Here is a 17,931-nt window from a genome sequence, read left to right as displayed (position 1 = left end):
ATTTCATTTTGGAAAAACTGAAGGCTCTGCCACACTTCTCAGAAGTGCGTGACGAACGCAAAGAAAGTCACACAATTAAATAAATTAAATAGGCTGTCGCAACATCATTTTTTAATTTGCCATTGGGTAGCAGGTGAACTATTTTACTTATTAAAGGATTTATTTGACAAGTGTCAAAATTTAATCGATATTCGTACAAAAATAGTTTGGGATCTATCTGTACATTTAAATTTGCAAAAATTTACATTTTGGCTTTTTGTTTGCCCACTGAGCTTGACATAAAAAAAATAATAATAAAATAAAAATATCTTCTTTACAAGGACTGCTACCATCTGAAAATTTCGTACAGCTGGTTTATTTATTTTCCCTTTTTTGCGCGCACTCGATCCTGTAAAAGAAAATGAAAAACGTCAGTTTTCATTCATACTTAGGAAACCATCCGTTTCCGATGAGGGGGGGAGGAGGAACGGGGTAATGTGGAATTTTATCCATCAAACCGCGGGACCGACAACGGGTAACATTTTGGACGACGAAGTTACCTTAGTGTGAAGACGGGACGGACACAATTTTGGACGTAAAGGGCTTCTGGTAGGTCGATTTACCTATCTATTTGACGATAAAACCAAACCAGATGACTTTCTATCCGTCCCGTTTCCAAAAGTGACTTGTTCATAGTAGTTGGAGCATCCATTCTAGTAATAATCCGTTATGCAGGGTAGTAGTAACAAATGTTTACTCAACAATCCCCCCCCCCCCCCCCACAATGGAATTCTTTTTTTTTCTCGGATGAACTCCCCTCAATTCCTCTCCCCCCCCCCCTCCCCCCACCTTCTTCTTCCCCCGCAAACGGAAGCGATTGGAAAAACATGTTTTACACTCCATATCAAAATAATAGCGTTTCTTTATCAATTAACTATAAAAATGAGCGAAAAAACGGAACGACGTTTCGGTGTCATCCTGGCACCATTTTCAAGTAAAGAATGCAACAGAAAAGATAATTTATACGTAAAGTGAAGGTGTGAAATAGAATAAATTAAATTAAAATTAAAAGTAACTGTCCGGTGTTCATTCTGAAGGTGTCATAAAATGGGAGTTTTGTCCGTTAGACAAATAGTCTCGCACGAATGGAGTCTGACTGGGTGTTTAGACTCGGTCTCTTCTTTCTCATCCAAAGCATTTCGAATATTAAACAATCAAGCTTTCCCTGACATTTCTTTAAGATTGTGAAGTTACTTGTCAGGTCGCCAATTGTGTCGACTTGGTGATTATTCTTTAGGTGTTTCCCGATGGCCGAGAACCGATGTTCATCAATGCGTTGGTGAAGGTGACGGCTGGTATAGCCGACGTAATCTGCATCACACAGATCACATACAAAGTGATACACAACACACTGTTGATTGATCAAGGGTGGCTTAGGCTGCTGCACTTTAAGAACGTCACTAAGTTTACGGCTACTGAAAACTGGCTGAAGAATGTGGTCAATTTTGTTGCTTAAGTCAGAAAGATGTTTCTTTACCACGTCAGCTGACCTCTGGTCTTTGAATGGTAAGACTATCCGATGAATGTTTTCAGTTTGAGGCGTCGGTAGCGTGTCTCGCGACGTCACAGAAGTAACGAAGTGGGCGATGGTAGAGTTGATAAGAGAATCTGGGTACTTGAGTTTAGAGAACATCAGTTTGAGGCGTTCACATTCTGTTGTAAATAGATCCCAGGTCGACGACAAGCGAAAGGCACGGTTTAACATTGTCTCATTGTTTCTTTTTCACTACTGGAAATTGCTTCAGTGAGCATCGCGCCATCTGAATCCTTTTTCACCTGACCCCGTTTGAAGCCATTTTCTCATATGCCTCCCCCCCTCCCCGCACCAAATCTGACCAAGCCCACCCCACCTCGTAATAAATAACACAGTTCATGGTGCCCCGGAACGGTACTCGGGTCTTGACAACCAGCCCGGCTGCCGCCTCTAGTTGTATTTATGAGGCACGAACAATTGATTGTCTGCACGCAAATTTAATGAGTAAAGACGTTTTACTCTTCCGAATCTACATTGAATACTTCAAATTCGAATATCAATAAGATACATGGCACGCATCCATTTATTGGACAAAGATTGTGAAGTGCACATTCTGGTCAAGAGCCTTTTGACGACACAAGTAAACAAAACGGCAAAGTGGACAATAGAGGAGGAGAAAGGGGTGCGTTTTGATGACTCTCTCACTCCAAAGTGTCAAAACAAAGTTCCTAAAACGAGCATCAAGTCTTGATGAAGGCCACGTTTGTAATCTATTTATGCTAAAACACCGAGTAAAAACAACATAAAACTAAAAAAATTGTAATAATAATGCCTGCTTTGCCGCTATGACAAAAAAAGATGCTTACTTATTCACGGCGGTTGCTATGAGAACAAACCTGACTTTCGACGCGTTTAGCCGGATCAATTCTTGGTTATTTAGAAAGCAAAGCCAAATCCCCCTCATGCGGTTTAGATGAAGGCCCTCAATATTCAAATGAAAATAGAATTTGAAAATAGAAACGACCAACTCGAAGAAAATTCTTGGAAGGGGACAGGAATCATCAACTCACTAAAGCCTCATATTAAGCCGAGCGCACTGCCCTTGCTGGTGGGACGTGAGCGTTCTGACAGGTGCTTACAGAAGGTTTACATTTTATTCGACTTCAGGAGCGAAAACGTGGAAAAGTTTTCGTATGCAAATAGCTACTCTCAAAGGACCAGTTGGTTGTTTTGTATTGTTTTCGAAATTTTGAAAGGTAACTAACACTCGTCGGTGAAAGTTTTTGTTAATTAACTTTGTCTATGGTGGGAATTGCACAGCCGTAATTGCTTTTAAAACGTCTTTTTCAAGTCCTCGAGAAGATGTACCGTGAAAAACCCAAACAGTATCAGCACGCTTACGGAAGGCAAAGCTTAAAACAACAAACACATACGCCTAAATTTAATCCCAAGTTCCTCTCCTCAACCCCTCTGGTGGGCTAACCGGCGCTGGCAACGAAGTCGATGTACCAAGTTCGATTTATTCAGAAGTCTACACTAACCACCAAGGCAAATTTGCACATCTTCCAAACACCCTATACTTTTCAACTCTCTTTATTCCCATGAATACTACAAAGAAAGTCTGACCAAACAGAAAGTAAGGTAGTGAAATTGCGCGCTTTATTAATGGAATACAAACTTTGGCTGTCAATTTTTTTTTTTTTGTCAATGCGATCGACCAGATCGGCAAAATTCGGTCGCTGAGTGACACTGGTCATATCATTGGCGTTGCACTGTACTAACAGTAAACCGCCCGCTCTCTTGACGTTTGTCCTATTACTTTCGGTGTCGTGTTTGCCATACTTGTAAATTGAGGTCTTATAAAACAGTGACAACTTGATGCAGAAAATTAAGCAGAAACTTAATGGTGTTGAATTCAGTCTTTTACGCGGAGCACCAGACTCACTTGTTCGTAACAACTGAATTGATAAAGTAACTTGGACACCGTTAAGAGATTCAGAAGCTGGCGCTTCAAGCGTTAGCCCTTCGTCAAAGCAAAACGAAAGACGTATTGCCCTCCGGAAACGACAGCTTTTGAATCCCATTTGCGGTGGCCAACGGGCCCAATCAAGTCACCTTATACAACAAATGTTCGTCTTTTGTGCCATTTCCTCACTGTCGTGTAAGCACAGTTTCTTTAGAATTAAACCCTTTTATCTATCATATTTACACTGTATACGTATTATTAGAGAGATTAAGAATCGAGTTCACGGCAAACGCAAAAATGCGCACCTTCTTAATGGAAAACAAACTTTGGCAGTCATTGTTTTTTTTCATCAATGCGATCGACCAGATCGAAAAACTTTGGTCGCATCAACGGGGTGACGCTGGTCGTATCAATGGTGTTCAAAAGCTGACGTTTTGAGTACGTAGATGGTAATAGTGCAAAATAATTCTGAACTTCGGTGCTAACGGAAAACTAGTCAATTTTACCGACAAACTGAAAACAGCGAGCGGCAAATGTAAGATAAACATGGTCACGTGGTCATTGTTGCCGTTCGCCGTGAACGTAATTTCAAATCTCTATATCAATAGAGCGGTCTTCCCGGGTATTTGGAAAGAGCGCTCCGTTTCCGTGAAAACAGAAAACAGGGCTCGCTGCTTACCTCTAGCTTTTGTCTTGCTCCGGTTACAACTTTTTCTGTGCGGGATACTAAAGATAAAGAGAAATGAAAAAGGTTGGCCACTTCCATAAATCTTAAGCTACAAACACTACGGCGCAATAACTAAGCTGTCTCCTGTCAAAGCCTCAGTTGGTTTTAAATGCATCCCAAAACAAACTATATCTCCTTGTAGGTTCTTTTCTCATATTTATTTTTAATCTTCTCGGGGGTTTTTATTATTGTTGAATTATAATTACACTACAGCTCAGTTACAACAATTGCATCAACTAATTACACTACAGTACACTTTTAAAACGAAAAGGAAAGAAAACATTAGTGTACTTAAGAAGCTCAAAAAAGAAGAAGGGAAAAAAAAGAACACACAAGAAAAGAGCGAAAAAAAAAAATACACTGCGTTTCCCGAAAAAAAAATGCAGAAATTTTCTCAGACTTATGCGATAGAAATTTTTTTCATTGAGTGCGACTTCTGCGTTATCAGCACTAAACATTTTCAACCAGAGAGGGTACCCAGGTATATCAGTGATTGACGGGGGGAGGGGTGTACGAAGACCTTTTCCGGGATTGAAGGAAAAGCTTGGGGACTTGCTTTGGGTTACACATTTTTCGGTGGCCATTTTCTGGGTGGAAACATTTTGGCAGTTTAGGACGGAGAATGAACGTTTCTGGGTTACATTTTGCGCCGCTGGTTACAACTGGACTTCATTTGAACCTCCTCGTCGATAAAATACCTGAGTACAAAACTGTCACATTACGTTTTCTTTCTTTAACGCAACATTCGACTGAATAGAGGCGAAAACTCTTTAAATCGGCCAGCCTTTGGATTACGCGGCTTACGCACTTTGGGGTGCTTGAATCTTGCATATTGTTCAGTTATTTATCGACTTCTTCAGTTTAAACTCTACTGCTTACGCGCAAGTCGTAAAATTATTTTCGCCCTTGCGCAGTAAGACAAAGTTTTTGAGATGTACACTGGGACCAACACAAAAGCGACTTCACCATTTACAAAATACTGAATTATTCGGTGGGTTTATTCTAGTTATCATATTTATGTTTGTATGATTACCTTCCAGCCGGGTGGATTTAAACGGAAACAGGTCATCGACCTACAACGTATTTAGAACGCTTTAATTTTACTTTATAATTTATAGCTTTAAAGTTAACTAATTATAACAAGGCTGCACAAGTTTAATTTATTGCTTTTTTTCTTTACACCTTAGTGACACATTACTATAAGTTTAAATTCAATACGCTTCGCAATTTATTTTATTTCAGCGATCATGACTTTAAGGACTCACAAACCAATGATATTAAAACTCGATTTCTCTTCCCTCGTTAAAAGAGAACCCGAACGAAAATATATCGGCACCAGCTATTAACTAAATTGCAATATTTTCTCTTCTAAATAATTAATCTTTTCCTAGTATACCTAGTATACCGTCTCACCGCCTCTAGTAACTTTATAGTAACTTAATTAGACTGTTCACAGACCCCTAATTTTCTGTGGGATTTTCGAGACTCGTACGTTTCGATCGAACTCCCGCCATTTTGGTTTGTAGCGGCGAAGGCAACCTGGGGAGAGTGCCTAAACTACCGAGGGGGGTTGTAGTGAGGGTATGTTGAGTGGGGGAGGAAGAGAGAGAAAAATCCACTCCCGTCCCCCTCAGTAGTTTAGGCACTCTCCCCAGGTTACGCTCGTTAGTCAGGTTAGTCTGTTATTTAATATATCCGTTAAGTTTTGTAACCTAACGCTTCTTCACCACTTTCCTTTACCCTTTTTTTTTTTTGTTTTATATCTTGCCGTACAATTTGAGGTACATAACATAAACTTGAAACTTCAAAATAAAAGAGCTCTCTTCGTGTTCAAAAGTACACATACGTTTGAAAACGCAAACTTTCTTATGCGCTATCGCCTATGGAACACATTAAAAACGACTGAAAACGGTGATAAAAACTGACGGTTTCGCGAGAGTGACTATATAAAATATCGTATATATGAACTGCAGATTAAATATTTAAATACATGAAGACCACTGCAGCTATGGACGCAACTTCAGGAGAGGCGAACAAAAGCCTAAAACATAATCAGGCTTAAACGTTTTAGCCTGTATTAATATTTTTTCCAGGGTTTCTTTTTGCAACTCCTCAAAATTGCGACAGCGTACGTGCCCATTGTATCTCAATCGCAGTTCAAATATGTCATATTTCTTATATTCATTCTACGAGCTCACAAAATGATCAGCAACCAGTTGTCTTGATAGCACTGCACCGGTATCGCAAAAGACATGGGTTTGATTCTCGGCCTCGAGCAATGGTCTTCCACGTATTAAGAAAACGGTTTCATATTAAAGAATAATGTTTTGAAATACATGGGTGTTATGCATAGGTAGGAGATGGCAGTGAAAAATGACCTCCGGCAATTGATTGTTAACCCTCTAACAAGAATCTAACCCACGGGCAAAAATGATTACTAGGTCTGTCGCAATAGTCCCCAGGATAGATCGGCAGCGAATGTGATACTTACACTTGGCAATAACCTCTCCTTCCACGTTCTGCTTGACTTTATTTGTAGCCTAGTGGAGCAGAAAATCCCCAATTTAAACAAGAAAGCACAACCGTAAAATGCCACAAAAGAAGAGTTTAATCTTCAGTTTAGATCAGCGAGTTAGTTTCTCATTGTGTATTCCGTTTAAGAATGAGGTAAGGAATAAAAGGAGTCAGGCTTTAAATATCGAGAAAGGAAGGACTGCAAAAAGTGGTAGTCTGCTTTTCATACTCCTGAGACTGTTGTAGGTGAGACTGCAGACAGCCTACCATGTAGAATAGTGTGTATAGATTCCTACCAATCAATCAATCAATCAATCAATCAATCAATCAATCAATCAATCAATCAATCAATCAATCAATCAATCAATCAATCAATCAATGAACCAACCAGCCAATCGATCAATCAATCAATCAATCAATCAATCAATCAGTCAAAACTCGATTGCAGTGTCAAATACTCTAGCCGACCACATGTCTTTGTTCGGGGACGTTAACGGAAACTATCGGAAATGACAGACTTTCAGGGCATTTATTTGCACAGATGGAATAAAGAGACGCACATTCCATTTTGAGCTACCCTGCTCAACCTAATTTCTTGTATAATTAAGATACAACAGTCGTAAAGCAAACCGGTCGTCTCTCATTCCATTCCTTTTCATTTCATTTCACTTCAGTCTAGTTCATTTTACTTCACACTCTTCCATATTCCACTCCATTCAGCGGTGATCTCTATAAAAGGCTCAGTTAGAATATTAGACGCCTGTTTGGTTATTGGATGCGGTTAGTACGTTTATAATATTGACACGCTTGTTAAAATTGAATAAGTTTGTCAGTTACTCAGCTCGATTAAGTTTATGGTTATTGTGAGTAGCTCTTTACCTAATTATGTACTAAATGTTATGTCGTGTAAATTAATTGTTTAATGGTAATGAAGTGTTGTTGTTAAAAACATGCATTCATGTTCTGACGATTTGTTATTAATCAAACGATGGATTCATTTGACTAGTCGGTTTAGTTGTCACCAACATGGTGAATTAGTGTGTTTTGAGCAAGCATTCATTAACACAGGAATTACAGTGGTTAAACTAATAAACACGCTTAATTGTTAAGCATTAACATCAGTGAAGATTGTTACCGTGAGTAAAACAAAGGTTGCTGAATCTCCGAGTTTGCAAACTATACAGGAAAAGAAAAGAATGCAGACAAAGTAGACAGTAAACAGAAGAGAGATTATATCACAGTTTGCTTCTTGGTTATTACCAGAACGTACGCCATTGGCTGACGGACAGTAGATATGAAGTCAGTGGGGGTAGAGTTAAAAGTTCAATGGATCTAAAGAGAGAACCAGGTTTTACAGAGACTTCAAAAACGTATAAAAAATTCATAAGCCCATTGGCCTATAAAATGGTGGATAATACATCACGTGCAATGACTTTATATCGATAAACCTCCTCCTTATTAGTATGCGGTGTTTTAAAAACTGATAAAACACTCCTCGTTAGTATGCGGAAGTGTAAGGGGTCGTACATCATTGCGCCACCATGTACGTTTTTTGATCAACCAAGGAGATTGCAAGTATGGAACGACCGAAGAAAACGCCTTTCCACTCGACAGGGAAAGTTTTCGAAATTTCCAACGGAATGGACTGCGCCCAGAAGATTATGGCTTACGTCAGTAACGCTGGCTGATCAAGGAGAAGATTACTGAGATAAGATTACCATTGGTAATGACACTGTCACCTCAAGAGATGAACGGACAGTGGACATGTTTAAGGAAAACAAAAACAGAAATAAAGGAGTTAGTTTCTAAAGAAACTGTGGTCGCTTCGCTCTGACGAAGGGCTGACGCTCGAAACGTCAGCACTCGAATCTCAGTGGCTAAATTGCCTTGTCAACCCTGTTGATAAATAATGGTAATTGAACTGAGTGGAGTGCAATTTGGTCTGAAAGAAAAAAATGGTGCAATTTGGGAATAAATCGCACTGTTGAGAGCCAATCAGATTGCAAGGATCACCAGTGATTTCAAAATGGGTGTAATAAAACAAATAAAGACAGAAAAAAGCGGGCCTCTAGAGTTTAGGATGTAGAGCCATATCAGCAAAATGAGTCCTGTGTCAGAACCGAGCTTTTGAGAGAAGCTTCATTGGTTCCGTAGATGTTTGCAATGTCGGTTAATCTTTCAAGACAGAAAAGACAACCGCCATGAAACCAAAGAAATATTCCAACTCGACAAAAGACGGAAGTGCATGATGGCTGGCTGACTGGTGAGAGGAGAGTGAGAATGACTTTGCTAATATTATTAAATGATATTAAAATTACAAATTATTATTAATTATTAATTTATCACAGTGCTGTTTTTAGTGTTCACACAGTTTGGTACTTTGGCTATAACTTCAGAAGCTCCTTCCAACTCCCGACAATTTAACAGAACCGTTCTGTAGTGTAAATTCATTAATACCTTGTTTTAGACAACTTTAAAATCCGGCTCCGCGTGAGAGAAAAAAATCTTTCCGGGCAAAGTTCGCTGAAAGTTCTAAGCGGCACTCACATTATCAAGTTGCTTATGGTGTTTTTGAGCTCTCCATACGACTCAAAAGGAGTTGAAAACAAAACAAACCACCTACCTCAAGCCTTTCGCAAGCTTGTTTAATCATATCTTCTTGGATAAGAAGTCGACGTCTCAATTTTGCAATCTCAAGCTTGAGAGTTTTACTCTGTAAAAACATGTAAATTAGAAAAAAAAAGTTTAAAAGAAAAAGGGAAAGACATGTCTTTAGTAAGAGCACCTAAAGTTAACAAAAACTACGACGTCATTTTATGTGGTTAATGAAAAGAAACGTAAATAGTGCATTGTACAAATCAGGGCCAAAGAAAAATCAGGCAACTGAAGCCAAACGCGGGAGAAGATGAAACCGGTGCCAGGAAAAGCGCCAAGCGCGGGAAAATACGCGTAACCCAGGTAACAATTAGTTTTAGACTACGTCTGATTAACTTGTTCAATTCGCTTTGCAAAAGTTAAGGACGGTGCCTACTAATACTAAAGTATTTTTGCGCGGTTAATGACTATGCGGGAAAAGATGATCTTAGCAAGAGCTATGGAAATCCAAAAAGAAAATTGGGGCTAACCACGCATTTTTTAGAGATAATAAAGCCACAATTATTCTAAAAAGCAGTAAAACACAAAGCAATGTATGGCATTTTCTTCCAATTTCAAGCTTTACTATCACTGAAAAACGCATGGTTACCCCCAATTTTCTTTTTGGATAGTAAGAGCACTTGCTAAGTTCTGCTTTCTCTGCATAGTGTTAAACCGGGCCAAAATATCCCCGTATTAGTAGGCGCCACCCATAGGAAACCCGAGTATCTCGAGATGCGCAGTCGCCAGTACGTATGCGCAGAAACAATAGTAGGCACCGTCCTTAAAAAGAAAAATCAAAGGATGTAACAACTTATCGTCAATCTACAGACTACTGCTGGAACATACGTAACCCTGGTTTCCAAATGATCACTGTGATCTTCGGGGGGAAAAAACGCTCCATATTCATAGTTGTCGTCTGTTTTCCATGGTCGCTAGGATGGTGGTCAGCATTCATATGGAAACAGTACTTTCGCTCTTTCAGCCAAAAGCTTGACATACTAACTCTCTTTACCAGTTGCCATATATTTCTGTGAACATTATTTGTGAGAATTCGATGCCACATCAACTCAATTCAGTCTTACCTCTCTATCATTGTCGGAATTCCCGGATGTACGCCGAGCAGAAAGATCTACTCGAAGATCGTTTAACAGCGTTTTGCATCCCAACACAATTCTTAAAATATTCTCAATATGGGGCAGGCTGTCGGTCTGTAGAGATGAAAGGTATATCAGGAATAGGTTAATTATACACACAAAAGTCACCCTGAGTTTGTCTCATAACAATAAGGTACATAAAACGGGTATAAATATTAAATTTACTACAATCAAGACTAAATTAAATTTAATACAATCAAAAGTACAATTTAAAACAAAACATACACCATTTGTTCTTTTCAGTGTTAGAAAGATTCAGCAAACCAGACCTTTAATTTTATACTTAAGGAGAACTTTGAAACAAATTCAAGAAAAACAAACGAACAAGATAGCCGAAGATTATGGTCCGGTCCACGTTACAGGGTTCTTTTTGCCCGACAAATAAGTAAATAAATCCTTTTCGCCATCATGTTGTGTACTCAGACAAGAAACTCAACAAAAGGAATGACTCGCATCTTCCATAAGGACAACCCAAAGTAGCCTTGTCAAACAACTATTTTCTGGTTAAAATCACATGATATAGACGATAAGATTCTCGTAGTTATCTACCCAACCATACCGTTGCGTATACATGTTTCATATATATCCATATTCATTTATCCTTCACGGGTATATTATGAACTCAAAACATGACCAGCTCCCAGTTGGCTTGATAGCTTAGTTGGTAGAGCACTGCACCGGCATCGCAGAGGTCATGGGTTCAAATCCCGTTCAAGCCTGAATTTTCTTCAGGTTTTTCGAAATAGTCTGGTTGCATAGATAACTGCGAGAACCTTTCCTTCTATATAATCTTTCATACGCAGTGCGTATACATAACGAAAAAGTTCCACTTTCGTTGTTTTTCAAACTAGCTCAGTGTGTTTGTATGCATGGAGTATTCTTAGAAACCACGAGCCCTTTTATGATGCAACACATTACCTGAGCGTTTGATATGATGCTGTTGTACGCATCAGTGGCGGATTTGTTGATTGCGTTTAATTTTCCTTCAAGCTGATCCACAACCTCTTGATCCTCACCGGATATTCTTCCATTTTCGATATCTACAAAAACCAGCAACACAAAAGGTTTGAATACTTAGAGCGGTTCTCGATTGAGTGTCCTAAAACCTAAACCAAAGTAATTACTCTGGCCAATCACAAAAGACAAAACAGTGCAATGAACCAATCAGAATTTAAAGCAAATACAGGTAACCGGCACACAGCGCGGGAAAACGCGTGCGAGCAAGGCACGAGTGGTTTTCGTTTCCTTCTCATTGGTTGATAAAGTGGCGCAAGTTTTGTTAGCCAATCACAGAGCGTAATACAGCAAACTAAAACAAACGCAAAATTGCTTTCGACACTCACTTGAAAACCGCGCTTTGCTATGAAGAATAAAGGTATGACCAACATTCACAAACACGCAAGTCAGGCGAAGCCACACACGAACTAAGATTTGTTATCGAGATGGAGCGCCAGCGCCCATCCAAAGAGAAAATACTGAACGTGTCTGTTTTTGTTTAGCTGAGCTGAATAACTCACTCAAAATAATAGGCAATAAGCTCTAACAATCGGACCGCACATGCTTTCCTTTTAATTGATCAGAGGATTGGTAATAAAAGTAGTCAAACAAGTGGAAGATCAAGAATACATGCAGTCTTGATTTGCAAGCCTGGCTTTAACTGATTTGATGGCCGAAAGTAACGCAGGACAACACGCCAGACTACGAAGATCAGTAGATCTGTGAATTTGTTTGGTTTAGTTTTTAAAAAAAGCATTAGAAAAGCACGGATTATCAGACTGACTCTGCTGTGAAAAATTTCGATAGAAAAATCGTAAATTTGCTTTGATTTATTCCAAACCAGAACATTTGACCAAGACCTTCACTTCACTGCTCACCTCTTGCAGAGCTCACGGAAGCAGCATCGTCCACACTCCTCCCCTCTGAGAAGTTAAGTTGGCGGATGACCGTGACTTGAGATCTGCTTGGGGACTGGGATGGTGAAGAGAGAGGCCGACCAAGCTGTTCCTCAAGCTTGAGCCGCAGTGCATTGTTAGTTTGTATGCTTTTCTCGAGCTGCACTCGCAAACTGCGGATTTCAGCCAACAAAAGTGACATGGCGTCTCGCTGTAGCTCACTGTTAGGACTCCGTGGACCTTCACTACCGTAACTTTGGCCTGCAAGAGAGATTTTCAAGCCCTTTTAAACATTTCTTTCCATGTTTACCCTATCCTTAGATCAGGAGTATTGCATAAAAGTATCACCATCATTACTAAACCTCCCGTAAAGGAAATTAAACACAGCACAGCGGAAAAGCAAAGCTAGCTTTTTTTTTTTTGAATGGTCAGATTTTACGATATTTTTTCACGGAGTCAACGGTAAAAAACAGTAACACAGGAACGCACCACGTACTAGCTGAAAACATTCACTTCTATTGCCGCACTTTGTGATTTCATCCTCAGGCTCGACAGTTTGAGCCACCTTAAACAGTAGAACAAACAGCACCAGAAAAGTGCTACTCCTTGTGGGAAAATGTTAAAAGGAGCTTAACATATTCCATCACATTATTTCCATTGCGCATATGTCACACACTGACATTCCAATCCTAGCAGTATGCAGGATGTTTGTCCCATGAACCTAGTTTAATGGCCTTAGCTCCCACGAGTCTCCTGTAGCTCAGTGGTAGAGCATCTGAACTAGTAATCGGAAGGTCTTAGGTTCGACTCCTGATAGGAGTACTCGGATTTTTTCCGAGTATGCCCGTGTCATTAACTGATTAATACATCATTCTCATTTACTCAAACATCATTTTCATTTGTTCACCAGACTCAAAACATACCATCACGTTTCTTCCATTGCACACAAGTATGCCAGTCATCGACATTCAAATCCTAGCAGTATGCAGGATGAATAATGGCCTAGCTTCCACGAGTTTCCTAAGCCTCTGAGGTAGTATGCCTGTGTCACTGACTTACAAAAATAATTTTCTTACTCACACAGCTTTATTTCACAATCATGGTGAGCTTGTGAGATTCAATTCGCGGACGCATTTACCACCTTTGCTTATCATCCACAGAGGTGACAGAAACTGAAGTAGTTGTCAATAGTTTTTTTAGACGGTCATACTTTTATGATTCTGAGGACTTTTCTGTTATTAGGGAACTTCAGCAGCGACGACAGCAACGACAACGAAGACGTCGCTTAAAGATATACCTTTATTGCATTTGTGCTGCTTCGCGAATATTTAAACTCGCTCAACTTAAGAAAGGAAATGAACGATTCACCGTCGTGTGTGTCACGTTCTCCAAAAAACCTTAAATTTGGTCATTTCACGTTGTTGTTTTGCAGGGGACGGCAAAAAAAATGCACCAAAATTTAAAACGCACGAGCAGAGCGATTGTTTTTGCTCATTTAACCTTTTGTTTTGTGTCATTGTCGTTGACGTTGCCGTCGTCGATGCTAAAGGTCCCTGTTAAAATACCGAAAGAAAAAAAAAGCTTACCCTCTGCTTGTCCTTCAGTGTTCCTGCCTTCAACAGACAGTTTATATAGTTTCTCGTAGACGCTCAGTTCCTTTTTGAGATTTTCTGACACTTTGGCGCTCTCCGCGAGCTGCTGTCGAAGAAAACTGACTTGATCTTTGTCTCTAAACGAACAGAAAAAAAAAAACATTGTGAAAGAAATAAGATGTTATGTCATATCTTTTCTTTCACAAAAATAAAATCATCGACTTTCAAATCCTAGCTGCATGCAGGATGTTTTTCACATGAACCTTGTTTAATGGCCCTAGCTCTCACGAGTCTCCTGTAGCTCAGTGGTAGAGCATCCGAACTAGTAATCGGAATGACATAGGTTCGACTCCTGCTAGAACTCGGATTTTCTTTTCCCTAGAATACCTGTGTCACTGACTAAAAAAATCCATCTAACAAAACAAAAACAAAAAAATCAAGACGGTCAATTACAACAGGGAAGCAACAAGAGCAGTAACCATACACCATAAGCTGCCTCCAGAGTGGAAACATTTTTCTTACTAGCAATCGCCAGTTTCTTATCTAATTGCCTTCTTATCCACCCTACTCACAGTCTAATTACGTTGACTCCACCCAAGTTGTCTCCCTTAGACTTGAGAAGCAGGGATGGCGCAGTGGTGAGAGCACTCGCCTCCCATCTTTGTGGCCCGGGTTAGATTGCTGGCGTTATGTGTGGGTCGAGTTTGTTGTTGGTTCTCGTCCTTGCTCCTAAACGTTTTTCTCCGGGTATTCCGGTTTTCCCCTCTACTCAAAAATCAACATTTCTAAATTCCAATTCGATCTGGAAAGCGTCCCAATCAGTGCTCTACGCTAAATACATTGATACTTAAATAAAGTGTGAATCGTAGGAAGCGGGGGATGATTGGAAGTAAAACGAGTAGGCGAGCACGCCACTATTTCGACGTGGCGGAGTCTCTCCCCTTTAATCCTTGTCATGCATTCCCTCTAACAAGAGAAACGACTGGGCACGGTTCAGGTTTAAAGAGCTGCAGCCATAGTATCGCTGTAACTCAAGGTAACTTACCTAGTTTGTTCTTGTTTCAGTCCTTCAATCGCCCTCTTCAACTTTTCATTAATCCGATCTTTCTCCAGCAGCTCAGTTCGTAACGTGTCATTCTCTCGAATCAGAATAATCCTGTCAGCACCTCCCTCACTATCCCCTTCAGTCAACAATCGCTTTTCCAACTGAGCCCGCAGTGCGTCATTGGTGCGAATACTATCCTCTAGACGCAGGCGCAGTTCTCTCATTTCTGCCATGAACGCAGCCAATAGGTCATCCATTGAAGCTTGCTTTTCGCTCGTAGCTTGTGCTTGAGTGGACTGGCTGTGTAGTTTGGATATCATATTGTTTTCGTTCCTTAGAGTGTCGTTGAGTTTTTCGCTATCTTTCAGTTTGCTCCTCAGTAGCTGGTTTTCACCCAAAAGCATTCTGTTCATCTGGTGAAGCTTCTCTATCGCTTCCGAGGAAGACTCGTTTTGTGGTGAAGCTGCTGTTGATAACTAATATGACAAGGAAGTTTATATGATAAATCAGACAACGGCAAAAGATGACTGACTGACTGACTCACTCACTCACTATTTTTCTGTGAGTGTGACTGACTGACTGACTGCCTCACTCACTCACTCACTCACTCACTCACTTTTTTCTGTGAGTAAGTGACTGACTGGCTGACTGACTGACTGTCTGACAGACTGAATAACTGTCAGTCTTGTCTGTCTACCTGACCGTCTATCCGTCCATCTGATTATTCTCATGTACCTTTTGTCTGCCTTGTATCCGTGTACCCATTTTAAGTCTGCAAACTGTTAGTCAGTCTAGTAAACTGTCTGTTGGTTAGTTCCCAAAAACGCCTACATGTCCGTCCACTCGAATGTCTGTCTACCTGTCTATACTATTCCATAACTTGTTTCTTGTCTGTCTGTCTGTCTGTCTGTCTGTCTGTCTGTCTGTCTGTCGTACTTACGTTAAGCGGGCTCCTCGCATGTAAACCAGGGCTGGTCTGTGTCTGTCCATAGCGTTTGGCCGTTGAAGGACTAGAAAATGGCGAGAGTGCAATGGAATGCATTTCTGCTTTGGACTGAAGTCTGAGCTCTAATGTCTCGATAACTTTATCTTTTTCTTGAAGTTCGTGTTGTAATCTGCACAGGAAAATTACAAAATACAAGTACAAATTTGAAATGATTATACACACTCAGTGAACTGCGGATAGAATACTTTGTCAATGAAAAGCCTTTTCAGTAAAATAAGCAACTTCTTTGAAAAAAGTCAGGCTCGAATGGGATACGGTCCAACGCTCCTTCCAACATGTAGCACTATCAGCTAAGGCCGTGTTCCAATACCGTTCAAACCTTTTTTGTTTTTTTTTTCTATCAGCGCAAGAAATTTCCAGTAAAGTTAAAGACTCAAAGAGTTGCTAAAAACTTGGAGGAGGTGCCCGATAGCCTGCAAACGCAGACGTATTTCCGGCTATCGCTTCTCCCCGCCAGAAGATAACGGCGGAGAGAAGCAACAGCCGGAAATACGTCGGCGTTGGCAGTCTAGGTGTCCGATACCGACGGGTTGACTGGAAAAGCAGTTTAGAAATATAATAAGATAATGCTGGGAGGGATTAACCCGTTTATACAACAGAAATATCACAACAAATAACTAAACTAACTAATCCTTACTTTTCGATCTCATTTTTCATTTTTGCCGAATGATTGAGAAGCTCAGCGAGTTGTTTGCCGAGTTGCTCATTCATCATCTTCGCTTCTCTCAACTCTCGCTGCACTCTTCCAATTTCCTCCGCCGATTTTCTCGTCTCCTTCAACTGATCAGTCAGTGTCTTATTCAAACGCCTTTCGTCTTGTAACTCTTTCTGTAGCTTCAAGGCCTCCGCCCTCACTTCCTTCATTCTTGAAGAAGATTCTTTCATTTCTTTTAATCGTGACCCAAGCGAATCATTCACCTGAGTAGCGCTTAGAAGTTCGTGTCTTAGTCGGTTAACTTCGTCATCTAGTCGGGCACTTTCGTTGAGTTGTCGTTTAAGTTCGTCGTTCTCCTGTAAGGATTCGTCGAGTTGCAGTCGTAGCTCTAATATTCCATCCGATGATCTTGATCTGTCGTGAATTTTATCTCGTTCGCTCTCTAAGAGTCCCCTAAGTTCGTCGTTTGTTTTGATTCCCGATTCGTACTCCTTACGAAGTTTCTGGATTTCTGCCATTTCACGTATTTTAGCATCGGAATTTTCTTGAGTTCTCGCTGCTTCCTGGGTAACAATAAGAAAACAATAACATTCTTAATCAAACTAAACAGTTTCTTTCTTTAACATTTAGTTATACTGTCTTGCGACCCCACCAGTTAACAACGAAAAATTCCCAACAGAAATCATAAACCAGACTAATTCTTTAAACCATGCCGGCTGTTTACCACAATCAGTCATTTTCCGCTCGGTGATCAAAGCTCTCAAGGGTTGCTTGCAAATGATCATCGTGTTCTGGCGATCCCATGGGAAGCAATCTCCTAGGAGCAACGCTTATAAACACGGATAGACTACCGGGAGTCCCTTTCTGGATAGTTGAGATTGCGAGCTATCAGAATCGCGACGAGACTGAAGCGAACGAAACAAAACAAAACAAAACAAAAGAAAATTCAAGTACCAAGTACCAAACGTAAACACTGTCCCAACTGATAAGTCTTGTCTGTTGTTTTCATATTCCTCGCCACAAAATATAATTAAAGCGTGTAAATTAATATCGTTTAGAATTTAAACGTTATTGTTATCATGGAAAGGTGTTTTTCACTCTGTGTCAAGATACAAAAGCAGTGTGTAATGACAAAGGCAAAGAACAATACGAACCACAACTGAACTAAATATTGTATTGTTTAATTAGGATTTTGACTTGAAACTCTACTTAGAATTACTCGCATTACGT

General features: G+C 40.1%; 1 protein-coding gene across 4 annotated transcripts in view; it reads right to left on the bottom strand.

The window, feature by feature from the left end:
* Nucleotides 1–89: 89 nt before the first annotated feature.
* LOC146479146 (uncharacterized) overlaps nucleotides 90–17,931 on the bottom strand; it is a 59,052-nt gene continuing 41,210 nt past the window's right edge. For 3 of the 4 annotated variants that reach the window (XM_085111381.1, XM_085111382.1, XM_085111384.1), the window contains 11 exons: nucleotides 16,684–17,264; nucleotides 15,981–16,155; nucleotides 15,041–15,516; nucleotides 13,990–14,132; nucleotides 12,386–12,664; nucleotides 11,430–11,551; nucleotides 10,440–10,565; nucleotides 9,344–9,433; nucleotides 6,698–6,746; nucleotides 4,159–4,205; nucleotides 90–388 (listed from right to left, as the gene is read on the bottom strand). In XM_085111381.1, coding sequence (XP_084967507.1) covers nucleotides 359–388; nucleotides 4,159–4,205; nucleotides 6,698–6,746; nucleotides 9,344–9,433; nucleotides 10,440–10,565; nucleotides 11,430–11,551; nucleotides 12,386–12,664; nucleotides 13,990–14,132; nucleotides 15,041–15,516; nucleotides 15,981–16,155; nucleotides 16,684–17,264 — 2,118 coding nt within the window. In that variant the 3' untranslated portion in view covers nucleotides 90–358. The remainder of the gene's footprint in view (nucleotides 389–4,158; nucleotides 4,206–6,697; nucleotides 6,747–9,343; nucleotides 9,434–10,439; nucleotides 10,566–11,429; nucleotides 11,552–12,385; nucleotides 12,665–13,989; nucleotides 14,133–15,040; nucleotides 15,517–15,980; nucleotides 16,156–16,683; nucleotides 17,265–17,931) is intronic. The other variant, XM_085111385.1, reaches the window with a different exon arrangement.

This window comes from Pavona decussata, unplaced genomic scaffold (assembly GCF_977016875.1).
Source record: "Pavona decussata unplaced genomic scaffold, jaPavDecu1.1 SCAFFOLD_61, whole genome shotgun sequence".
NCBI lineage: Eukaryota > Metazoa > Cnidaria > Anthozoa > Scleractinia > Agariciidae > Pavona > Pavona decussata.
This window is presented reverse-complemented; position numbering and strand designations above follow the sequence as displayed.